At 37.7% G+C, this 27,084-nt stretch overlaps 1 protein-coding gene across 2 annotated transcripts; it reads right to left on the bottom strand.

The window, feature by feature from the left end:
- Positions 1-766: 766 nt before the first annotated feature.
- Positions 767-5,323, bottom strand: LOC147509489 (Ran BP2/NZF zinc finger-like superfamily protein). 2 transcript variants are annotated; one of them, XM_086601767.1, is made up of 10 exons: positions 5,128-5,277; positions 5,006-5,051; positions 4,812-4,927; positions 4,266-4,518; positions 4,086-4,165; positions 3,915-3,966; positions 3,697-3,806; positions 3,378-3,402; positions 3,142-3,296; positions 767-1,180 (listed from the first exon to the last, which is right to left on the bottom strand). In XM_086601767.1, the coding sequence occupies exons 1-10, from the start codon at positions 5,134-5,136 to the stop codon at positions 1,088-1,090; spliced, it is 939 nt and encodes a 312-aa protein (XP_086457893.1). In that variant the 5' UTR covers positions 5,137-5,277; the 3' UTR covers positions 767-1,087. The 2 variants fall into 2 exon arrangements, with proteins under 2 accessions (XP_086457893.1, XP_086457894.1); XM_086601768.1 differs by lacking the exon at positions 767-1,180 and adding an exon at positions 2,404-2,929 and having other exon boundaries at positions 5,128-5,323.
- Positions 5,324-27,084: the final 21,761 nt, after the last annotated feature.

Below are 27,084 nucleotides of genomic sequence, written 5' to 3'. Positions count from 1 at the left end.
CGTTCAACAATTACTCGCACCACTACTACCACCACCATTCAACAATCATCACCTCACCAAAATCACCCAAAAATCAAAAGAATTTCTAAATATTATATATCCCAATCAAAATAAAATCAGCACTTTTTCGACCTGCCTTTTAAGATAATAATTACACTTGTTCTTGATGAGAGATGGGTGAAATTAGACTTGGGGAAGAAATAGTTGAGGAGAGAGTTTATATGGGGAGGGAGAGATTTCCAAAGGAGTTCGCTGAAAGGGCATACCAATCAAGTCGACTGGTTTAATTAGTACCAAAGACTTTTGCCATTTTGAATTTTATAAATATACAAGCATGGACTCCTCTTGGGGTTTGGAGATTTTAAGCAGGACCATTTGTCCTTGACGGTTGCAATTCATAATTCAAACTTACCAAGCATCCTTTTCAGGTTTTCAACCATAACTAAGGGCACTAAGATGGAAGAGATCATAAACTTAACTGACCTCCTATTAACAACCCGTCATTTAACTCTGAATCTCAACCATTTGTCAAGGGCTGTTCTACCATGTTCCATACAAATTGCTAACAATAGTAGTTCATGAACACAAGAACGGGATTAATCTAACTTCACACCATTTATGCATTTCCTTTGGATCTTAGTCTAACGTTAGGTGTAAATACTAATTTAAGCATTCAACTAAGAATTCGCACTCGTGACGCAAACCACTGGACCAACAAGTTATACCCAACCAACATAAGTTGAGAAGGGAAACCAAAAGTTGACCATCCACTGAACCACATGATAATATGGTTTAACATGTATTATCAAGAAAATCCACCCAGATTAGTAAAAAATCAGGCTACAAGGACACAGCGGGGGACAACATCATTTGTTTACTATGCCACCCACAAACAGATGGCACGCAGAATCAACCTAAGCAATTAATTTCTAAGAACGGAAAATCATTTAGTAAGCTAGTGTCAAAATGGCAACACTACAAGAGGTTCAACAAACGAAGGGTAGTCCCAGCTTCCAACAAGAAGGAAAGAAAAAATCCCCTAGATCAGTTGATCTCCTTCCTCTGCCTTCTTTGCAAGTAGATATCCTTAAAAAAAATCCGAAGGCAGGATGTGGCATTCCTGCTGGAATAACCTTGTCACCTCCTCCATAATTTTCACATCCAATCGTGTATTATAACACTGTAAAGTGAACCTAAAATCAGAATTTGAACTCCGAACTCCAAACACATCCTTATTCTTCAATCAATATAATTAAATTCAGAAACTGTAACTAAGACTAGGTCTAATAAAATGCCACTTCACCAAAGTGATCAAGGCCCTGATCAAATTTCAAACCACCAATAGTTTTATAAAAGCATCTTTGATGATCACATATTTTCATATACACATTTAGATTCAAAAGTACAATTGAAGAGACACCAGTTTCCAAAAAAGTCTTATTCTCACATGAAAGTGAAGTTTGACAATATTAATACCTTTCTGCCTTAACCCCATTAAAAGGTAAGACTTAATCTTCTTGATAATAAGGAAGGACGCTCCCAAGAAATGCTCTTGGCAGATTTATATTCTTGAGACCAAGGAGTACAACAAAGTTGGACACCAACTTTCTTTCGAAAAAATTAAAAAAATTATTTTCAGGGTGCAGCCAACCAATACTAATTAACCATGATGACATTTGCACGAGGTCAGGGTGACCATCCAATAACATAGTAAACAGCCACAAGGAAAAAGCAAACAGCTCAAGAGACTGCAATCACAAACAAAAGAATGTCCATACAAAGCACACCAAAATAGAACTATAACGAGTAACTGAAGGATGCAGAAAACGAGAAGACACTGACTCAAGCTACAGCAAATAACTATTTGATGTAAAAAGATTTCACTAATATAAAGGAAGTGGACCATTCAAAGCTCCTTAGCTTATAGTAGCTGATGTGTATAAAAAGTGTGAAGAAGAGTGAAAGAACAAATACTAGATAGATTGGGGCAAGACCGCAAGACCCAAGTTATGATTCCAGATATCATAAAACACTGATTGGAGAACTACTGAAGCAAGACAATATACGTGAATAGTCTCAGACAAAAGGAATAGGTGATCAACAGTCCAAAAACTACAAAATATGTGAGCAATTGTACGCATATCATATTCAAAAGGCATGTTATTCCCTGGCTTTCACGACTTGCTATGTTTAAATGTCAATTGTCTTTCATTTATTAAAGTTGCACATGAAGGCAGTAGAATTTGACGACCATTTTCCAGTGGATGCATAACAGAATAAGAGACAGAAAACGTTGAAGGATTTTCTACTAAAGCACGGATGCATGAACTATATGTTGATAAATTATTGGGGGGGGGGAAGCAAAAGAAACAATCATGCTATACCAACTGCAAGAGACCAGAATACCAGAGGAAAACTATTCCAATTAAGTTTAACAAGATAACCAAACGTAACAACCAATACTTGAACTCCAGGAAGTTCTACATAGATACTGGCCCATTTAGACAAATACCATAAACCAAACTAGGACCTGAACCAGAAACATGAAACCTGGCAGAAGTAAAATTTCTGGAGTTCCTCTACCCTTTGTGCTCACATCTATATAAACACCCACTAGAGTAGACATCATTTTAATTCAAAGAACAACACCCAACTTGGCCAACCTGTAAATATCTTGCTGAACAGACTTGTTAAACAGGACAAGTTCCAAACTAAAGATCCATAAAGACCATAAATACCATGTTCCAAGTAGCAACCAGTAGAGACAACATAGCAGCTAGTACAACAACTGACACGAATAGCGAGCAGAATAACTGAACAACCGCTGCAACATGACCACAACAAGACTCAACTTTCAAACAACCACACTGAGCAACGCCGGACGATGACCCTGGACCTTCTCAACCCTCAAAACTGATTTAAGGACTCACTGGAACAGTAGACAAGGTAAATTAATGGATGATGGTGACAATATATAATAAAGACAAAAGACGGCAAGCAGCATTGGAAAAACATTCTTATGAAATTATTATAAGCTTTCCATTTCTTCAACTTTGTAATGTATGTGAAAAGCCCAGCTAACAGAAACAAAAAACACTTTAGACAAACGCATATACATAGCAGGAATGTCTCACAACAAACCTGATCATCTTCTCCTGAAGCTTCTGCACGAGGGGATTCATTAGATTCAGACGGTTTATCAGCACCACAATTCTGCCTGTTGCACTTGGTCCTGAATGGAAAGTTTATGTTGTTACATTTCCCACACTTCCAGCTACCCTCGGGCATTTTTGATTCTGTAAACAAGAGAAGTATAAGAATCCAAGTACTTGAGCATCAAATTGACTTTTAAAATAAGTTCCTAATGCAAAACTTACTGGAACTTTTCTCAGCTTTGGATGTCTGCACCACATAAAAACATAAAACAAGATCAGAAAGTTGATAGTATAAACATGATCAGAAAAAAGACAAATCCAATAAAATCTCTAAAACCAGTCCTATAAATCTAATCATTGTATAGATCCCAAAGAAACACCATTGATAACTGAAGAAAAATGGATTAGTCTAAGTCCTTTTATCAAGGACAATTACTTTGTTGTATCCCATGTGTCAGCAAGTGACACACGCATGAATACTTTAATTCATGCCTATCGCTAATGTAGAATTGTGTATTAAAAAAGATGTATCGCCTCAAACCTGTGATCCAGGTTTTGGTGTATTGCATTTCCTCATGTTGCAAACAGTTCTGAAAGAGAAATTAACATTTCCACAATTGGGACAGGTCCAATCACTATCACGGATTGTATCTGGGAAATGTTTACGTACAAGAAAAACTAAGTTAGCGGTGGCTGATTTAAGAAAACTGTTAGATATAAATTTTCCAATTCCGAGTACACAACTTATTGAAAACCTACCTGCAGACTTTTTTGGGGGGGTCTCATTTGGATACACACCTTGTCTTGCACCCTGCACCACAATATCAAGAGTGCTCCATATCAAAGATGAGAAAACATAATTGCATATTAACCTTGCATATATATGGGAAGTTTCCAAAGCGATCAATGGACCAATGCATGCACACATACCATAGCAGCAGCGTGACCCATGGCCAGACCCAGGCCATACCTATCCATCATAGGGGGAGGAGGCACGCCGTACATTCCACCTGATAACATTACCGAAATTAAGTTGGGGACAGGATTTATATGTTTCTGAAATTGTTGTACTAAATAAATTCAGTCAAGATATGTGGAACTAATCAGTACCTGAATAGGGTGATGGAGCTGATAAATGCAATGGGCCATAAGGACTTCCTGCTGAAAGGCGGTTTCCATAGTCATACTGATATCCTGAGCCCCCAGAGAATGACAAATTGTAAGGAGGAAGAGACGCTCCATTAAAGAGAGATGAACCATATGGAGGTGGAGTCAGGTACATTGATGAGGGCACAGCAGAACCCATATAGGCAGCTGATGAAGAATAACCATGAGGAGCATGTGGAGACTTCGCAATGGATTTCTATGATGTACAGAACGACCAATGTTAGCTTTAGATGTGCAAGGCAATAATAATCATGAGCATGAAGTCAGACTTTCCTGTCATGACACTTTAAAATCCCATAGTGACTTCCAATAAAAGGAACTGACAAGTAACAAAACCACCATTTGAAATCTGAACAAGAAAAACTAAATTCCCTGCCATGTTCCAATACCGATAATTGAAAATTTGAGCAGGTAAATCACCATGTAATTCCCAAAATCTATTTTCTAATTTCAATCTATTTATTTCTACTACGGAGATAAATAACGTACCGAGTTATGATCAGCTGGTCTAGACTGAGTACAATTACGCATATTGCAAGTAGTCCTGAATGAAAAATTCACATTCCCACAACTTGGACATGTCCAATCATCCTCCCTACGACTACCTAAAAAAAATATGTTTATATATATATATATATACTCAAACCGTTAACAAACATTTATTTGATGCAACGAATACATACCATCAGTACGAGCACGTTTGGCTGCTGACGAGTTTCGGTTATCAATCTAATAAAACAAAAACAAAAAAGAAGAATTAGTTAATTTTATGTAATTCAATTTGAGTGCGTAAGTAGATCGGTACCTGAGACATGGATTTTTATTATTATTTTATTTATTTGTTTGTTGTTGGGAAAATAAAAGTGGCGCCGTCTATCTACATATAATGAAGCCGTGTAGGGTTTTAAGTTTCGAAGAGAGAGAGTCTTTCGTTTTGGGTTAGGATTTTGTGTCTACTTACTGGGCCAGCCCAGCCCACTGACTACTATTCGAATAACTTTAGAAGACAAGAAATTGGGCTAACAACAACTTAGAGCATTTGCAATGCAGATGATAGAGGGGGGGAAGTGATAACTATCACCTACTTTCCTCCAAAAGTGCTTTGTCTGATCTTTGGGTGATAAACTTCGGTGATAGTTTTCCGAAGTTCAAAACAAGGTGAACCTTCCACCGAAGTTTATCAATCGACTTGTTAACTACGGACGGGATGTTGGATTCCCTCGAATTACAAAACTCACCGATGGAATCCAACATCCCGTCCGAGTCCTAATCTAGTGTACCAACGGTCAAAAAGTCAGAACGGTCAAAAAAAACGTCAAAATAAAAAACTTTGGTATATATACAACATTTGTTTCATTTCAACTCACACTTCCAACAATCATATATCATATTTCTTCTTCTTTAAAATCGGTTCTTAAAAACCAAATATCAAATGACATCAACTCAAGCATCTCAAGCAAGTGGTAGCACTCAAGCAAAAAGCGAGAGCTCACTTTAGCATGTCCGATGATCAAGCTCTATGTCTTGCTTGGATAAAAATTAGTGAAGACTCCATTGTTGGTGCTTTCCAAAATGCAAAAGGATTTTGGAATCGTGTAACAAACGAAGTTCAATCAAGCACGTGGGTCGGATAGGTCTCCCCGATTCAATTAGCGGAAGGTGGAAATATATTTCAAAAATGATGAACAAATTTGTTGCAATTGTGAATCACGGTGGAGGCTCGACATGCAAGTGGTACAACAATACAAAGCCGGGTAATTACAACGTTGTCAATTTGGAATTTATTGATTATCTTAGTCTTAGTCTAATTATTTCCGTCTTAGCCTAATTATCTTAGTGTATTTATTATTTCCATTTTAGTCTTAGTCTAATTATTATCTTAGTCTAATTATTATTGCAGTTTAATTATCTTAGTCCTAGTGATTATTTTAGTCTAATTACCACCATTTTTTTTTTTTTGTCCGAGGCAAGGATGACGTACCAACTACACAAGAAAAATCGGCTTTTTCACTTGATCATTGTTACGTTATACTCAAGGATAATCCAAAGTGGAGTAACGTTTTTTGAGGCAAGGTCAAGCCCACCCCACCACAAAGGGAAAAGGTCGCAAAATGATGGTGAAGATTCAACTTCTAATTCACCAAGTGTTGGTGGAGTTGAATTGGAGGGTTCTCAAAAAATAGAGCGTCCAAAAGAAATGGAGCGTCCTCTTGGATCGAAGAAAGCCAAGTCCAAAAGGAACCAAGAAAAATCAATTGGTATGTTGGAGGGTTACTTTACACGTTTAGAGGATACATTTTCACAGGATGCAAATGAAACACAAAAATGCTTAGAACTTAGGAAAGGGAACTTGCATATGGTTAAAGAACTGTGATGGCAAGAGAAGAAAAAAATCGGATTCAAGCAGAAAAAAATCAGGTTCAATTGGAAAAAAATCGACTTCAAAATATGCAATATGAAGCTAAGATTTTAGCGACCGATACAAGTGTTCTCCATCCCGATACCGCTTTTATAATCGAGCAACAACAAGCTGAAATACGTGCTGAATGGGGAAGGGCTAGAGGTGGTTCTAGCTCTAACTAAGCTTATGTATTTTAATTATCTAGTATTTTATTTTAATTAAAGCACTATGTATTTTAATTAATGCACTATGTATTTTAATTTCACTGTCTTTTTTAATTAATGCACTATGTATTTTAATTTCATTGTATTTTTAATTAATGAACTATGTATTTTTATCTAACTGTTTTTTTTTTAATTAATGCACTATGTATGTTCTACGTCCAATATAATTATTTTCATAGAAATACAATTACCAATAAAATTAAAATACATTGTAATATAGTTCATTAAAACACAACTCATTAAATACGTTGGAACTACATAGGAAATACATTAGAAATACATAGGAAATACGTTGGAACTTAATAGTTCACGTTAGGAAATATATAGGAAATACATAGGAAATACACTTTCATTTCCATTTTAATTTTCACCTCCTTCTCCCTCATCTGGATCCGACCAATTTGGATCATAAATTGGTACCGGATCTGCTTGTTTCTTCAATGCCACCAAATTAAAAACATGTTCAACTAAGTCCTTTTGAAGATTAGTATGTGTAACTTCATTTCTGATCTTATTTCTTGCTTCAATCATCTGATAGACAAAATGAAAACCATCATCTTCCTGAAGAGCGCAGGTATTGTTTCTTTCCTCTGACCTTTCCAATTCCAAACTCCACTTTCACGTTCATTCTCAACAATCATATTATGCATTATAATGCATGCCTTCATTATATCTCCAAGAACAACAACACTATGACAACGCGCCTTTAACAATATGCCATCGTGCACAAAAAACTCCAAACGTCCTTTCAACATCCTTTCTTGCGGCTTCTTGGCGTTGAGTAAAGATCTTTTCATGCTTATTTCTTGGATAACGAATGGCTTGAACAAATGTGCCCCATTTTGGGTAAATACCATCGACAAGATAATATCCCATATCATAGTCATTACCATTCACATTAAATGCAACAGCAGGGAGCCTCACCTTGCTCTAATGATTCAAAAACATGAGAACGATGAAGCACGCGTTAATGTCATTATCCCGAACTGGTAAGCCGAAGAAGCAATGCCGGATCCAACAATGTTTGTCCCGCAACGGCTTCAAGTATTAAAGTTGGTTCCTTCTTGTACCCTACACATGTGTTCCAGCCCATCCACTTGGGCAATTCTTCCACACCCATTAGTGCATCACGATCGATTGATCCAAACATTCCCTGGAAAACCCTTTGCCGCATTTTCAGCTAATATCCTAGCGATTAATGCGCCTCTCACTTGGTCGTCTCAAGTACTCTTCCTCAAACGCCATGATAATTGCCTTGCACCAACGCTTCATAGATACATTTGCTTGTGGAATCTCCAATTTGTAAATACTCATCCGTTGAATCGGAAGAACAACCGGTTGCTAATTGTGCAACCGCAGCTAGTCCCTTTTGTAACCCGTAAATTGCTTGCCGATCCAATCCATCCACCTTGTCTTTAAAGTAATCGTCGAATGATGCAACAAGATGCAACATATACATAAAAAAAAGCTCTTGTCATCCTGTACCTTCGTCTAAAACTTATGAGGAGGCCACCTACAAGGTGTTGTGAAGTAATCCCTCATTATCTTTTGTTTCTTGAAATCACCACCATCTCTAAACGTGTACTCTCTCGCCGCTTCAAAATCCACCGTGTTTGTGCGTATCCACATCTTCAATTTCAATGGCTGCTTGAGTCATTAATGCCCCAAAGAATGGATAATAACTGCAACCTCCTCCTCCTCCTTAGCCTCATCATATCATTATGCTCATCTCTTACTCTTTCCATGTAGTCATCTTCGAAAGTACCGAAGAATCGACCGGTGAAACCGTAAGAGCGAACTATTACTACTAGATCCTCCCCATAACCTTTGGTTATATGCAATTCTTTCTTCTCTAGACATTTTTCCTATTTTTAGCTTGGTTGTGGGGAAGAAGATGGCTGTGTTGTTTGTTTGATCTAAAAGAAAGAAGAGTAAAACGAAATATGAAAGGTAAGGTCACATATGATAAGGTCACATGTGATACTTCGATTTTGCTCCACTTACCAATTGACAACACATTTTATTAGATTTTTGTTCACTCTCCAAGTGACAACACATTGTATCCAAATGTCTATCCAAATGTACCTCAATAATTCCAAATGGGCCACCATCCCCATCCATAATTCCATTGTTTGGAATAGTAAAATGTCGCGATGAAAGTGCTTAAAAACCAGACGGGATGTTACATTCCGTCTCGGTCTATAAAAACCAGACGGGATGTTACATTCTGTCTCGGTATCCCCATACACTATTCCTGTCAGAACCTGTCAAAACCAAACCACTTGCAAAAATGAGTGATATTCCAAACTAAAAATTTTCTATTTCAACAAAGACAGGAAATGAGTGAAACAAATGTGAAACGAGTGAAACGAATGTGAAACGAGCGAAACGAATGTTCCATTTTTGGAAACATACGAACTTATAAATTTTTAATTTTATTTTGGCCATAACCTCATTTGTTTTATTGACATATTCATATCAAAAACCTGCTAATATACTTTGAAAATAATAAATAAGACAAACAACAATCATGAACAACACCCAAGTCTAACACAGAAACTCGGTAAAAAAACTAACCTATAATTTCTAAAAAATTGGACATAACCTCCTTTGTTTAATGACATATTCATATCCAAAACTCATCAAAGAAAAACCCGCTAATCAAAAATTCATTACAAACAACAATCCCAAACGCCATAAGACAAGTAATGGCGCACAGTTATTACAAACTACAAAAAAATATCTACTGAGACCTCCTCCCCCTACGAGAAGGCTCGGTCGAAGAGCTCTCCCCCCTACGTCGTTGTCGCCTCTCTGGTTGAGCTTGAGCTTGAGGTACTCCACTTCCAGCATTCTCCAACTCTTGCACACGTCTCTGAAGCTGCAAAGTTCGATTACGTTCTTCTTGTAAGTACTCAAAACTGCGACGAGAGGACTCCATGAAGGACTCACGCATGGCATAACTGAGAGAGTTGTAGTTAAGGAGTCCGACCTTACTTCATCCTGTTTAACAAAACAAATGCAAGTTAGGGGTTATAGTGAATACTAATAATAACAAATCATAAATAAATTCAAATCATACTAACCTCGGCTAATCGCCGAATATCTTATCGACAAATCTGCTACCACTGCGGCATCTATCGGGTGGAATAGGTATTCTCATATCTTGCCCCCTCGAGAAGTAATCATGCTCCAATGCCAAAGGTCATCATCATCAAATATCTGTGGAGTTCTTTCGCGGCATCCCGAATATCATGAAACACCACGGGTGACTGTGGCAACTCCACTCCTCTCCGGAAATGAATGTCGGGCCTCGATGCTCGAAGTAACCACTTCAAAATTGGTGCCCCGGTATAACGCACCTAGCAAGAGACCTCGACCAACCCTCTTCCAATATAAATCATAGTCGCCCGTAAAGCCGAAAGCTGTCGTCGCCCACTCATTTGGGTTTGCTCTATAGTGTGAAAGAACACGGCATGAAGAATATCGAGGAGAATTGTCATATCTATAGGTGGTGGGTAAGGTATAACAATCTCTCCGGATACTTGCCGACAACATCCCCCCCAAGGTACCATCGCAATTGATCGACCCTATAAAGTATCATTCGCCACGTGAAAGAAACCTTTGCTCTATGACACATATATGATAGTCTACGGTTCTCAGTGTTCTCTGGAACATCTGGAATATCCGCATAAGGGGTTTGAAAGATGAAGGACTCGGCCCAAGGTTGCCACTCAATTCGACTAGCTCCTAAAAGCTCAATCTGCTGACGAGTGTTATGAATATTATGCGATAGGTCCCCATACCCCCTCTGCCTACGATGAAGCCCCATGCTTGAATATGTGGAATCAGGTCATGAGTCTCATCCTCTTCCAACCTCTTCAACACAGGATGCATCACACGAAAATGTTCGTACCACCAATACTGTCATCAATAGATAAAATACAATATCAATATATATATAAACATGTCAACATTAATAATTAGATAAATAAATAAAATGAAACAATAACTTAATAAATAAGACTTACCGGTATAATCCAAACAAAGCCGCACAAATTGCCTTTAGCGGCTTTTGTCTCAACTGCAAGGTCTAGCCAGCGGTAAAGGTATGCCAAGATGGATTGACCCCAGTCATAATCCCACATCCTCTCTACGTCTGAGACAGCGGCCATCCACCCGATACGTAAATAACTATCAACATATCCAAATAATACCGCACCAACAAAGTAGAAGAGGAAGGCACGTACATACTCGTGGATCGACTCCTCACCAATATAATAGTCTTTTGGCTTCTCCTTGAGTCTATTCAAATATCTCGAAGTAAACCAACTCATATTTATAGCTCCTCCCTTAAACTGCTCAACCGATAATCTCAAAAACTCGTCTTGCTCATCATCTTCAACCAAATCAAAACCTTCAAAGAAACTCATCGCCGTAGTAAAAACCTCTAAAGTTTCATCAAAAGGAACGACATCTCCATAACCAATTGGGATACCCGTGAGCATTGTGAAATCAAGAGGGGTAATCCCAAGCTCACCCCATGGGAAATGGAATGTGTGGGTAGTTTGCCACCACCGCTCAACTATCCCAAACAACAACGCCTGATCATTTTGTCCCAAATTAGAATTCAAAAAACTCCCAAATGGTGTGGCGGATATAATATCGGTAACCGTGACAAAATTAGGATCCGTTTTTGATTTCATACAATGCCACCACGACACAACATTTGAAAGTGCACAACGACTTTCCATAAGTGTAACTTCCTACATTCAAAAAACGCGTAATACGATATAATTACAACTATTTTTTTAAAATAATGCGACAAATTCAAACTAATTACACAACAACAAACTTGATATAAACTAATATAAATAATAATAATTAACATAAAAAAAAAAATCAAAAACTTACTTGAGACTCTGCCACTCGATTTGCTACGTGTCGGACCGATGTTGACGCTAATGGTGGGTGTTCCTCGATTTCACAACGCGGTGGAAAATTAAACCCAAGTTCAATTTCGTCCTCCTCGCCCACATTACGCGTTCTCGATGACGATCCTTTTTGCCCCTTTTTTTTGGAAATTTTAACATTTCCAAACCATCGGGAATGCTCTTCATGTGGTGAGGTTGGTGGGGATGGGTTGGGGGGTGGAGAAGTCATTATGAATGGAAATTTGTGTTAAAAGGTTGTTAATGGAGGCTACAAAATCGGAATTTTGGCTGGAAATGAAGTGAAAATGGAGCCTGTTCGCGTCTGTTGATATTGAGCCATCAGACGGGATGTTGCATCCCGTCTCGTTATAAAATATCAGACGGGATGCTACATTCCGTCTCGTATCAAAAACCTCCAGACGGAATCCAACATCCCATCCGAAATATTTTTTATCACCTCTGCATTGCACAACTTCACCTTGTTTTTCACCGGGTTGGTGAAAAGGGGGGTGAAAAGTGATGAGGTGGCGGTGATAGAGGGGGGGAAAACTATCACCTGCATTGCAAATGCTCTTAAAAGCGACTCCAGACCGCCCGCCATCTGTGATTTTTTTGAGATAATTTCTTTACTTTTTCGCCCTTGCAAAATAACTACTTATCAGATAAATAACCGCCCTTAATTTATTTTTTGTTCTTCTTCTTTACATAACTTTTTTTAGTTTATGCAATCATCATTTTTTTAATCTCGTCTCAATTTAATCTCTTCTTAAAAGCGCATGATGCTAATCCATGAGCCAAAACAATTCCTGATCATCTAATGAGCAAGACACTATTTAGAGAGCAATGAACAAATCTCCTGCAGTAGAGACAGCAGTGAAACCCACAATGATATCTCAGATCCTAATTTTTCTTTGGGTCCACATCAGCAAGTTCGGGCTCGCTGATACAAATTGAATGGTTTGTAGGAGCGATCGAGAATCATGAATGGAAAAGCATTGTTTAAAAAACTACATTTGTGTGTATGAGTTTATTAAATTCCTTTGCATTACCCTTTGTTTGGGCATAGAATTATACAGAGTTATAAAATGTAAATTTACTTTGACAAAGTTGTGGGAGTGTGTAATTTTTTAGGAAATGTGTAGGAGAACACCTTACTTTTACCTGGTTGATGTTCAACAGTTTCGGTTTGTGATTATCAATGGTATTAATGGTGTATTATTTTCTTTTACTTGACTGTACTTCTTCCTCAACACCTCGTATCTCTGATGTTTGCCATGTTAGTTTTGATGCACATGACTCCCCCCTTATTTTATAGGTTTGTAAATCCCCCATCCTAAATCTTAAAATCAGTGGTTTTGAATTGTATGGATACACTTGCAGATTCTATGAAAAACGTTTTACTGAATGCAAACATTTTAAAATGCAGAAACACCGCGTTATAAACTTGTACATTTTAAAATGCAAATGCACCATGTTATAAACTTATATATTTTAAAATGCATATGCACCACGTTATAAACTTATACATTTTAAAATGCATGCACACCACGCATTTTAAAATGCATATACAAAATGCATTTGATTATTTATTTTGTGGGTTTGATTAACTACTATTAAATGCAACGGGTTGGTTTAGGGTTTAATGTTTAGAAATTTAGGATATAAGGGTTAGGGTTTAGTGTCTTAAGATTTAGGGTTTAGGCTTAGGGTCTAGTTTATGGGGGTTAGGGGTTAGTGTCTTAATGTTTAGGGTTTAAGTTTAGGGTATAAAGATTTTGGGTTTAGTGTCTAGTGGTTTGGGGTTTAGACTTAACGACTAGTGTCAAATGCCTCCACCAAATATTGGAGGCATAATATTTTTAGTTTTTTCATTATATGCATTTTTAAATGTAAAGGCAAGTGGTTATAAGTGAAATTTTTGTGTGAAATTCAAATTTTTGTTTTGCATCCCACTACGTTACTGGGTAGATAGTCGGTTATGCTTGTTTCCAAGTGAGGATATTTTCGTCTATTCCTAGTAAAGTTGGGTAACAGGTGGTCAGTTCTATATTCTGGTCAAATTGGAGTATTAAATTCTAAAATTTTTTAAGAGGAGTCTTAGGACTACTAAATATTCTTAACTAACCCCTCTAGCCTAATTTTCTGCTTTAGAAGAGCTTTGGTGAGGGGTAACCTCATTTAAGTCAAACTCATTATTGAAATAAGTGTTTCTCGCATCCAAATGTCCATACATTCTCGAGAAAAAACTTCGGTTCATAGCTCCTAAAGGCTGGGTGCAATGGCTCCCATTCCCTCAAAAGTGGATGGAGTGGCGGTGGTTTTTGCCGCCCTTTATCTCCATAATATTCTCCATATATAGAGAGTAATATTGATGAATAGATAGTGCATTCCACGCGAGTTGAAATGGTGTAGTTTGTAAAAACCTAAACGGCGCCACTTCAAGTGGCATGGAATGCATTTTTCAATTTCATACCGCATCATTTGAAGTGGTGTGGTTTGTAAAATCCCAAACAGTGCCACTTGAAGTGGCGTGGAATGCATTTTTTTTTTTTTTTTCCTGGTCGAAGTGGCGTAGAATGGTCTAAACCATTGGACACCAAAATTGACTCCCCATCCTCAAAACACTGTTTTTTGGTGGAATGGAGATAGAGGGTGATGCACCATTGGACTCAACACCTCTACACCACACACGTGTCCCTTTACGCCATCTACACCCTCTTCCCTATTTTCTCTCCTAAATTGATACTTTTAGGCGCTAACTAATAAACTCCTGCACCAAAAAATATGCTATTTAGATTTTTCCAAATAAACAATAGATTTTCGGGATTTCACAAAAAAAAAAAAAAAAAAAAACATAGACAAAACAGAGTAATGAGAAAAGGAAGAAAAACAAATCAGGTTTTTGCAATTTCAATAATGATTAACGAAGGTAAAAAAATAAAAATAATGGTTACTTGTATTTAGTGATCACTTAGTCGTATTAATTAATATGAGTGCTTATTTGCTCAATCATATTAATTAATATGAATTTCTCAATAGTTACAAGGTGGATTTTTTGTATAGTTGTTTCACTCAGAGTATATAAGGAGAACTTTTGTGGTTACACATGTTATTCCATTCTTGTTGTTAGCACTATATTTTTCAAGTATGTGATTGCAATTTTGTGGTTAACTATGTATATTCTGTTAATTGCAGAAGAAACGGCTTTGCAAGTAGATTCCAACTATGAGGATTCAATTTAAGAGATTGTCGATAAAAGAGAGCAAATGTAACACCCCAGATCTTAAAATAGATCATTTAAAACCCAAGATGCACTATCCATAAAATAAGAGACATGACATTTCACAAATAATATTCTCCGAGTCTAATCATTTATTCCAAATATCATAATTCAAATAATGATGGTTCAACATAATTTAAATTCCCAAAACATTGAAATTATTACCCAAATAAACTCCAAATAAATCATGTTTTTTCGCTTATTCTTACAACCAACTATGAATGAATCAATAGAAAAACCTACTACTATTCCTACTAAGTCGTCCAACTCTGAATTCCCGTTATCCACAAATCCAACAATCCCACCAGCGTAACGTGGAAGCGTACTAATATGAAAAACATAATAAAAAGGGAGAAGAAAAAAGGAGTGAGCTTCCAAGAAGCCCAATGAATCACTACTAAAGAAAACATGGATTGAAAGGATAACAATACATTAAAATCGCCAATTTTCCTTAAAACATATAATATGCAGAAACCATACAATTATTATATGAGATATTTATTCTAAAAATGTGAACAGCATGTCGACTTAACCGCTCGACAACCACGTTACTATTGGGTCAACTTTCGCATCTGCTCAACCAAACATTCCTTGACGTGCACTAACGTCAATACCACGTGGATCCAGTGTTCCTTTTGGGTCTTTCACCCTAGGGATATCAACACCCTTCTTAAGTTCCGAGTATAAACTCAATTCCGATCACATATCAAGAAATAATAAAACATTTACCCATGAATTTCCAAGGAAATTTAAAACCACATTCACACATTTTGTTAAACAACATACAACTTTGCATAAATTCCATGCATCCTTGTGAATGTATTAAAATCCGGAAAATTAATCATAGTTATAAAAATACTCTTATCAGTCGAAAATCATATTTCCGATATGACAATGAAATTGTATTATAAAGCCAGCAGTACTACAATTCCAAATAATTCTTTGAACCTATATAGAATGATAGAAATAACATTCTTTCTAAGTAACTGAAAGTAAGAAAGGTGTAGAACTCACCTTGGCAATACTAGTAATAGATACTACAAAACCAGCAAGATTATTTCAAGAGTGCTTATATGTAGTGCTGATAACAAGAGTGTTTCGACCAAATATGATCAAAACACTAAGTGGTGACGAAAGAAATGAAGAACGTAGAAAAGTAATTAGACAAGTGATGGTGATCAAGAGAATGATGAGATTGTACCTTGCGGTTGCCTACGTACCCAAATTATCGATGAAATCAAGTCTCAAGAACGTAGTTTTGTATGAAAAATAGTTTGGTATTTATATAGGTAGAATAAAAACTCCTTGTAGCTCAAGTATTCTTATAGTTTAAGTAATTGTAATTAAATATAACTTTCAATTGATAATTATCTCTTTGATAAGAAACGAATCTGGACATAAATTAATGTACATTAGTGGCAAGCTATGTGGCTAAGGTTCAGCCTTAGACACATGAGTTAATGGGCCTGTACATTGATCCATGGTATTGCAAATTGGACTCTAGCCCTGTCGATTAAACGAATAAAATAGAGACCCCTACTAATAGACGTTTGCCATATAGGTGGGGACCACCCCCTCTTTGGCATGCGAACAAAGTTCATATGACAAAGAAGAGAAGAAAAATCAAGAAAAAAAATGGAATAAGAAAAGAGTGGGCGGAATGTATAACAAAGTGTCGTGTGAACGTAAACGATAGGAAAATAGACAGTCGGAAAAAATTCACGAATTATCGGGAACGAAATAATGGCAAATTTACGTATACGGGACGTAATGTAGTTAAAGAAAATATGGTTGAAAATGCACAGAAAAAATTGCAAAAGAAATTGATGGCCGAAACTGTACCAAACGCCTTACGTAATAATACGAAAATTGATTTTGACGACGCATGCCAGCGGAATAAATTAAATGTAGGGGCAGTTTTGTAATAATAGGAAGAAAATGAAGTTAAATACGAATTTGACTCAAAAGTTTCGGAGTAGATAAGAATGTGAAGTAGATAAGACTTAAGATTAGAGACGAAGTTGGAACAGAAAAGAATCCCACTAGCAATGGAAAACCAGCTCGAAAACCCTATATAAGTGTTGGCGCAGCTCCCGCATATCCCAATCTAGGAAAAAACATTGACTCTAATCAAACAGAACGTGGTCAAGGCTCCCCTAAGGCAAGTACTCGTAAACAAGTATCGTCACTTCATTGTCGAAACAAAAACCCAACAACCTGACGAGAGTTCTGCATGGAAGTTCAACAACCAACATGACCTTACTTCAGCAGATACCAAAACCAGGGGTTATTAGTGTTAAGCGCTGCACGTCCTTACCCTGAAGTCGTAGAAAGCTATAGCACAACAACGTGTTTCGCATCCACCAACTTAGCCATGTACACCGACCCAAAACCCCCCTCGCCAAGTTTAAGTGAGACAGAGAAAGGAGTCGTGGTAGTTCGAAGGGTGTGCAAATAAAAAACAAGAGATTCGGCGCTGTCAGCTCTGTCGTCTGCAGTATCGCCAACACTGCTGCTTTATAACTCTATGATTCTTCTTCGCGTTGACCAACATGTACGTCTCTCTCTATTAATCTTTGTTTAGATATAGACTTGCGTTGGTTTGTATAAAGTTAGAAAATTGCATGTGGAGGACACGAAACTCTGTGGAGAAAACGTTGTGATGGCGATAGAAGATGGCGCCCATATTCGAAACTGAAATTAACAAACATGATATGGTGTAGTGCCAGCAAAGGAAGGGCACCGTACTTGTGTCGCACTGATTTGGCTCGGTGCACCCAATTTGGATCAGGTGAATCCGGTTTTTGAGCTATCTGACCCGTTTTTTTTTTTTTTGGCCACAGGTAGAAACGACCGTATTATATGGGCGAAAGATAATCGAGAAGAAAAAGACTCGATGACGATCGTAGACTTGGTGAGGTGGAAAGAAGGTGACAGATATAGCAAATACACGAAGCCGCGGCGATAGTCACTTAAGGAAATACAAAAAATAGTAGTACTCGAGAGATTTGAGATGGACGAAGTGTATAAATTTGAAACGAAAGTCGAAGAAGATGAAATAGTAATGGCTTACTTACAATTAAGTTGCGGGAGTGCAATTCCGTTGAGCAAAGAAATTGCACAATTATTGGAGTGGTGACAAATTGCACCGGGACAACTGCCAATTTCATTCTGGTTAATAATTACGAGAGCGAACCGTTTACAAAATGAATTCAACAGAATGTTCGGGGCTCAAGAATTCTTCGCGTTGATACAACCGAAAGCCATACTTACGGAAGGGTATATAAAATTTGAAGTTGAATTCAAGAATCCAAACATAAGATTTAAAGGGTTCCCGAAAATATATACCGGATGGGATAGATTTCTGTATCGCTTGCAAGGGAACTGGAATCTGACATAGTTTAAAGTGCCGAACAAATTTTGAGGTAAGCCAAAATATTAGTATTGAAAATTGTACTACGAGTAAATTGTTGACTAATATGAGTTATTTTGTGTCTAACAGAAAACGCGAGTATATTACCAGAAATTGAATTGGACAAGGAAGTGGAGAATAACCTCCGTTTCTTCTTTAATGAATGTTCCGACGAAAGATTGGTAGATCTGAGCTACTTTGATGATATTGTTGATTTCAGAAACTAGGGGGGTATCGAACGACGGCCTGATAGGTCAAAGGAGACACGTATTGAAATGGAGAACAGGAGTAAGAGACTCAGAATTGTAATATTTGGCAGCGATAGCAATAGTGAAAAAGAAGATGGAATGGAATTAACAAAGCGAGAATTAGTGCTGAGCTTGACAAACACAAATAGCGAATTGTACAAAAGAAAATGTTTCACAAGAAACAAGGCGAATGGAGACCAAGAGAGACAAACGATGCGACAATGTGTGATGCCCCGAGGGACGAGACTACAATGCATAAAACAGCCCATACGAAATATAAGATGTTCTCAACACAAAGAAGAAAAGGTATGTTCTGTAGAGAACATAGATATGTAAAACGGTTGGGGAGATGTAATATATCATTCTGCTTTGGTATATGCAGGAAAAGAATAGCTGGGAAGAGAATGAAACAATGATACTTGCAAAGGATAGTGCAGCGAAGAATACAAAGTTGGTGAGAGAAAACAAACGGCAGAGCAAAATGCAGGAGCAAAGAATCCCACGACCACTGGCAATTACTGTCAGGGGTAACACTACTCACGGAGGAAAACCACAGAATCTGTTAACAATAAGTTGACCGTTGAATTTTATTATTATGTTTGGACGGTAATGAAATTCGTGTCCAACACTAATCCAATGAAATTGGTAGATGAAGCAGAGATGCTCAAGTCTGGAAAACGAAGCGAAGGTATCGCCAAGGACCACGCCAAGTACCAAGGACACTGGCAGAAACTCAGAAAAAGAAAAAAGCAACGAAAAGAATCTGTCCAAGCCAAAAGAAAATCAAGAATCGTGGTAAAAAAGAAAGATCGATGAAATGAGCGAGATATTGTGGGAGAATGTGGGGCAGACAAACCAAAGAATATGGGATAAAGACAATGTGCCATGCCCAATGGAAGGGCTCAAAAAATATCGAAAATGTGACCAAAACACAGAGAATATGACAGAGCACTGTCAATGATTTTCAACAGTATGAACCAGGTATGTCAGTATTTTTTATGAGTTATTGTAAACTTGTGATTAAATATGAAAAATGGATGAAAAACTAGATATCTTCCTGCCGCAAGTTAAAACGGCGGTAGTACGGGCGAAAGAAATTCACGAAAAGGCCGCGAAGAAAAGTTTCATTCTGAATGAAGTCAATGCCCTAGAAGAAATAAAGAAAGTGAAGATACTCAACCGAAAATTGGAAGAAGGAAACAAAGCGTTAAGCGGAACCAATAGAGAGTTAGAAGATGAAAACAAAGACTTAATCAAGCGGACGAAAGAAGCAGAGTGGAGATCGTACGAAGAATTCGGGAAGGCTTATGAGATAATGGAAGAACACAAACGCTTAAAAGCAGAGGTGATAGAATTGAAGTCACTCGTGGCGACCAAAGATCAGGAACTTAAACATGCACAAAAAAAAGTTGAGAAAATTAACAAGCGGATGATAGATGTAAACGAGCGGCTCGGCCAAGATCACGTGAAAATGGCACATTGTGAATCGACCGTAAGACAATTGACAGAGAACCTAACAGAAACGGGAGATGAACTAGAATGTGAAAAGATGAATTACAAAGATTTGTACGAGTTGTATAAGCGAAGAACTGGTAAGGAACCATTGGATTTTCCCAAACCAATTATTATGTGATTGTGTGAATGTAATACTAAAGAGCTAAAAATTTTGTTGATAAAAATAAAAATAAAGTATGTGTTGACAATTGAATATCGTTGCGATGTCAGATAACATCTATGTGGAAAACTGATAATGTTGTTGAGTTATGTAGATAAAACAAAATAGAATGAAACGCCACCAATCCTAACTTTAACTTGGCAAAATGAGACTAAGCGAGCGTAAAAACGTTCAAACTCAAAACTGACGAAACGAAACAGGATAACTTCGTCAGATGTTGTCATAGCAAGAGTAACGGACTAAGCGAGTGAAAAAACGTTCAAACTTAGACTGATGAAATTAAACATGGTAGCTTCGTCAGATTTTGTCGTAATGATAGTAACGGACTAAGCGAGCATAAAAGCGTTCAAATTTAGACTGACGAAGCTAAACGTGGTAACTTCGTCAGATTTTGTCATAACGATAGTAACGGACTAAGAGAGCGTAAAAGTGTTCAAACTTAGACTGACGAAGCTAAACGTGGTAACTTCGTCAGATTTTGTCGTAGTGATAGTAACAAACTAAGCGAACGTAAAAGCGTTCGAACTTAGACTGACAAAATTAAACATGGTAACTTCGTCAGATTTTGTCGTAACGATAGTAACGGACTAAGCGAGCATAAAAATGTTCAAACTTAGACTGACGAAGCTAAACATAGTAACTTTGTCAGATTTTGTTGTAACGAAAGTAACGGACTAAGCGAGCGTAAAAGCGTTCAAACTTAAACTGACGAAGCTAAACATGGTAACTTCATCAGATTTTATCGTAGCGATAATAAGGTTTACTAGAACCAAAATAATACTATTCGAACTGAAGTGAAAGAACTACTTATTTATTGATTACCGAGTCTTGAAAAATGCAAAGATAATAACGTAAAATAAATGACTGAACTAGAAACAAACTAAAGATTGTATTATTATTTTTTCCAGGATAACGGAAAAACAATAACTAAAATCTACTTATAGAACTTGCGCAGATGAAACGCATTCCACGACTTATCGAGAATAGTCTCATCTAAATCTCGAGAAAAATAAGATCCTTTGGTGGCGGGGCGATCAATGATGTATGGACTTGTCCAGTTTTCTCCAAATTTACCGAAATCTATCAACCTCGTCTTTCGACAGAGTACCCAGTCATATTTCTCATATACTTTAAGTCGAACTTTCTTATCATATTTTCGTTTCATATCAGCTTGATAACGAATTAACTGTTGAAGACCAACATCTCTCGTCTCATCTATCAAGACTTTGGCTTGAGCAAGTGTTTGATCATTCGACTCCAATTCCATGGTAGAAGTTCGTGTGGTTGGAGTCATTAACTCTGTAGGCAAGACCACTTCCGTACCGTAAGCAAGATTAAACAGAGAAAATCCCGTTGAATGCTTAGGTGTGGTTCGATAAGCCCACATAACTGCAGGAAGTTCCTTAACCCAATTACGTTCAGCCTATTGAAGTCGTCGCTTGAGCATTGCAAGAATGGATTTGTTAGTAGCTTCAGCTTGTCCATTAGCTTGAGGATGGTACGATGCCGAGAAATTGTGACTAATCTTCAAGTCATAACAAAATTGTCAAATTTTTTCAGTATTAAATTGTTTGCCATTGTCGGAAATCAATGATATTGGAATACCAAAACGACAAACACTGTCACGCCATAAGAACTTTTTAACATATGAAGCATGGATTTGGGCTAAGGGCATAACTTTAGCCCACTTTGTAAAATAATCAGTTGCGACGAGTAAGAAACGAACACTGCCAGGAGCTTTCGGAAGAGGACCGACAATGTCAAGATCCTACTTCGCAAATGGCCAAGGGCTCAAGATTGGATGAAGTTCCGTCGCTTGAAAAGTTCCCATATTAGCATATTTCTGACAAGGAACACATTTCTCAGACAAACGCTTATCATCCTTTTGCATGTATGACCACCATTATCCTTGTGTTATTGCTCTATGAGCGAGACTTCGCCCCCGGGAGTGGTTTCCACATAGGCTTGAATGAATTTCCGCGAGAACGAGTAAACCTTCAGCTCTGCTGAGACAACGAAGCATAGGGTTAAAACTTGTGCCTTTGCGATAAAGTTGCAAACTACCGTCCGAAGTTGAGATGAGACAATATTTCTAAGCATCGCGTTTGACACGATCACCCACTTTATGATCGGGAGGCAAGATGTGATCATGTAAATATGTGATATAAGGAAGACACCAATCATCCTTGTCACAAGACATAAGCGGAAAACTTAGCTCTATATCAGGAACTTCTGGAGCATTGGCAGCTTCCTGATCATCATCGGTATGGATTGAGACAATATCATTGACATGATCATTGGGGTTATCTGATAGCATAAGTTGTGGATCAAGTGTTTTCTCTGTAACGATAGCTTGATTATCAAGATCACTCTTGCGCTTCTGAGTCAGCACAGGAGATATCAAATTGGCATGACGTGATTTGTCAGAAAATGTCTAGATGAAAAAACAACTCTGAGTGATGTACATATCGCGCAAATCCTTGATAGACAGATCGATACTCGGCTCCTTTTGAAATTCAATGGTAATCTGGCGAGGCACATCTGACTTAACTGCCATGGATAAATATGTGAGAGAATCAGTATGTCGCACATCATGATGCGGACATTACACAATACTGATAGATTCAAAATTTTAAGCAATCCAATGAATTAAGTCCAAATAAGCCACCATTCTCTCGTCACGAGTTGGATACGATCCTCCAAACTGGCTAGCGACTAACTTAGAATCTGTGAATAATTGTAACTTAGTCTCCCCCAGGTGAAGAGCAGTGCGTAAGTAGCAAATGACAGCTTCGTATTCGGCCTCATTATTTGAAGCGTCAAAACCTAAACGCACTGACTTCTCAATTTTTTCTCCATTCGGCTGCAAGATTACACACCCAATACTGGAGCCATATTTATTATGCGAACCATCAGTGTAAACAATCCAACAATCGGCAGATACATCTGATAAGTGTGGCAAGTCATCGCCCCCAAGAGGTAGTGGTGTGTTGTCGGCGACATTTTCTTCGTCCCGTAATGCAACAAATATAGGAATATCATCAATAGAAAAATCAACCATTAGTGAAGCCAAAGCTTGTCCTTTCTCAGCTGTGCAAGTTTCAAAAATAATGTTATAAGCGCTAAGATAACTTTCCCATTCTACGAGGCGACTTGATTCCTGGGCATTGCGAAAAAGCTTTCGCAGTGGATATTCAGTATAAACTTTGACAACTCGACTCTGGAAATAAGGCTTAAGACATCGGGCAACATGAACAAAGGCTAATGCAATTTTTTCCACTCGAGAATACCTTGTTTTAGTCGTTGTAAGAGTCTTGCTAACAAAGAATATAGGACGACCATCATCACCATTGACAAATAAGACGGCGCTTACGACATGATCAGTAGCGGCTAAATACAGACCTATAGGCTGCCCCGTTATTGGACTGGCAAGAACTAGAGGTTGGACTAAGTATGCTTTCAAGTGAAAAAATGCAAGTTCACAGTCTTCCGTCCAAATTGATGCGTCTTTCAATGTTTGGAAAAAATGACGACATCGATCAGAATACTGAGAGATAAAGCGATTTAGGACAGTCAAGCATCCTGTAAGTCGTTGAATCGCTTTCTTTGATGTCGGAGAAGGCATTTCAAGGATAGCCCGAATCTGATCCAGATTTGCTTCAATTCCACATCTAGTCATCATGTATCCTAAGAATTTACCAGACGATAAACCAAAAGAACACTAAGCCGGATTCAAACACATGTTGACATTGGAGAGTCTGTCGAAAACAGCTTGCAAATCAGTAAGATGATTAGGTGTTTCTATAGATTTGACAACTATGTCGTCGATATATGCTTTGACTGTCTTTCCAAGTAGATCAGAAAAAAATGGTGTTGACTAGCTTTTGATATGTGGCTCTAGTATTTTTCAGACCAAAAGGCATTATCTGGTAACAGTAAATTCCTTGGTCTGTAATAAATACAGTAAACTCTTGGTCCTCAATGAATAACGGAATCTGATGATAACCAGAATAAGCATCCAATAAAGACAAATGCTGAAAACCATATATGGTCTCGACCATTTCAGATGTACGAGGCAACAGATACGGATAAATCAGACATGCTTTATTGAGATTCGTGAAATTGATACAAACACGTAATTTGCCGTTCTTTTTAGGCACTGTGACTACATTTGACAGCCATGTTGGATAAGTTACATGCCTTATAAAATTAACAGACAAGAGACGGTTGATTTCTTCTTTCACTTTCATCTTTCTATCAGGGGCCATCCTTTAGGGCTTTTGTCTAACCGGCTTTGCATTGGGATCAATGTCGAGTTTATGACAAGCCACAGAAGGATCTATACCAGGCATTTGCTCTATTCACCAAGCAAAAACATGACTATTCTTCCTCAATAACAAAATAAGCTCTTGTCTCTCTGCTTCTGAAAGTTCGGCTGAAATAAAAGTTGTCTCTTTAGGGAGTTGGCCAATTTGAACTTCTAAAAGTGGATCGACAGTCAGGGGTCCTTCAACATTTCAATTGGCAGAGTAAACTGAAAGTCCCGGATGCGGTAATTACTATTTGATGGCGTTGGAACTCAGAATAGTTCATCCAACAACTTCAGACTTCTTATAATCATCAAGAACATTGTCGTGGCAAATTAGAAATGCAAGTTAATCGTTGCACACTTTACAGACTTTACTATTGAATGGGAACTTGATGGCTTGATGATATGTTGAGACGACAAACTCCATATAATGAATCCAATAGCGACCAAGGATGACATTATAAGGGGATTTACAATCCATCAATAGGAAATCAATATTGGCTTCCTTCTGTATAAGAGTGACCGGGAGAGAAACCTTTCCAACACAATGAGTAGCGGTACCATCAAAACCAACGATAGACGCATATTCAAGAGTGACCAAGTTATCAATAAAAGGAATACTACGATAACACCCATAAAATATAACGCTAGCTGAACTACAAGTGTCAATTATTATACGTTGTATGTACATACAACTGATATACGCAGTTATCACGATAGCATCATAATGAGGAACATGTACTCCTATTAGATCTTGGTCAGTGAAACACAATGGTTCGTCTTCAATAGTCTATGTGTGAAAACCTTCCACGAAATTGATCCTGTTAACTTCATAAAAATTAAAAAGATATTTGACTTTAGAACGACGAACATTTTTCCGCTGAGTATTGGACAATGAATCAATGACGGCATGTCCAACCTTAATGACATTGTGATCGGTTACAGTTAAAGCCTGAGTTGTCACTTTTTTTTTGCACATATTGATCAAGTTTCCCATTCTGCACAAACTTTTCAATTCTTCTCCACAAAGATCGACAATTCTTAGTCATGACCATAATCATTATGAAATTTGCACCATAACGATTTATCGCAAGTTATTTTAGTGTCGTCGCGCAGGGGAAACGACGGAGTGAGCATACTTTTATCCTTAATTTTGTCGTAAACTACCACATATTTAGTATTAAGCGGAGTTAATTCAAAATCAGTAAAAGGCTTTTCGGTCCTACTCGTGGAGTCTTCTTTCTTATACAGAGGCTTCTGACTGGGTTGCTATTGATCAAAAGTCGGATTCTTCTGTTTATTCCGCTGATCATTGAAATCCTTTCCTTTATTATCTTTGTCATGTGAAGTTTGAGCAGCCGTGTCATCCTCAACATTGATAAATTGTTGAACTCGCTGATATAACGCACGTCGGGAAGATGGAATATCCCGAACAAGAGAATTGTACAACCCGTCTTTATCAAACAAGATAGTTTCTTTAAAAGTGTAAACTACCATTAGATCGAATTGTTCAGAAATCTCAGTTGCAACTTGGCGGAAACGAGTGACAAAACTGCAGAGAGTTTCATCACGTTGTTGCTTGATGTTGAAAAGAACCCGTATACCATTTGGACATTTCAGATTATGATGAAAACGTTTCACAAACTTTTCAGTTAAGTCCTTGAACCGATGAATAGATCACAGGGTTAATTCGCTTAAACCATACCAATGCTTCCCCCTTTAATGTAGAAGGAAAAAGTTTACATTTCAAAGCATCGTCACCACCTGATAAAACCAGTTTGTTAGTGAAATTAATCACATGAAGTATAGGACATCCCTCGACATCATCATATTGATCAAACTCAGGTTGTTTTGAAATCTTTGCTGTGAGTAGCACGTTGGACGGCGAGAGAAAATTTGTCCAAAATCATCTTCAACTGCAAAATTCTCTAATGTCGATTTAAAAGGATCACTATCAAGAAGAGCTTTTTTAATCAGGAGTCATCAGATCCATATCGGCTGGCTCATATTCATGATTGCGATGGCGCCTATGGGAACGAACGGAACGAGAAGAAAATGATGAAGATTCATCATGACTGTGTCGAGAGGAATGTGGTTGGTACGTTAGACCTTCAGTATGATAATGTTCGGAATGATAAGAATCGCGTTGCTGAAGTGTTTTGCCATACTGATGGTTTCGATAAGAGTGCGACCATTATTCTGTTTGCCACCTAAATTCCTCAGGACTTGCTGATAATCTGTAGGACCGTGGGGTGCAGTCAGACGGTTATTAGCAGTAC

Source organism: Coptis chinensis, chromosome 3 (assembly GCF_015680905.1).
Source record: "Coptis chinensis isolate HL-2020 chromosome 3, ASM1568090v1, whole genome shotgun sequence".
In the NCBI taxonomy this organism is placed as follows: Eukaryota; Viridiplantae; Streptophyta; class Magnoliopsida; order Ranunculales; family Ranunculaceae; genus Coptis; species Coptis chinensis.
The sequence above is the reverse complement of the archived record's forward strand: the minus strand, read 5'-3'. Positions and strand labels throughout refer to the sequence as shown.

What these genes read in the sequence shown, in the direction of transcription:
- LOC147509489 (XM_086601767.1), bottom strand. An exon ending in CAAAGCTGAGAAAAGTTCCA is followed by an intron (nt 3,297 to 3,377) that starts GTAAGTTTTGCA and finishes TCTTGTTTACAG; the next exon opens with AATCAAAAATGCCCGAGGGT. An exon ending in CTTCAGGAGAAGATGATCAG is followed by an intron (nt 1,181 to 3,141) that starts GTTTGTTGTGAG and finishes TTCACTTTACAG; the next exon opens with TGTTATAATACACGATTGGA.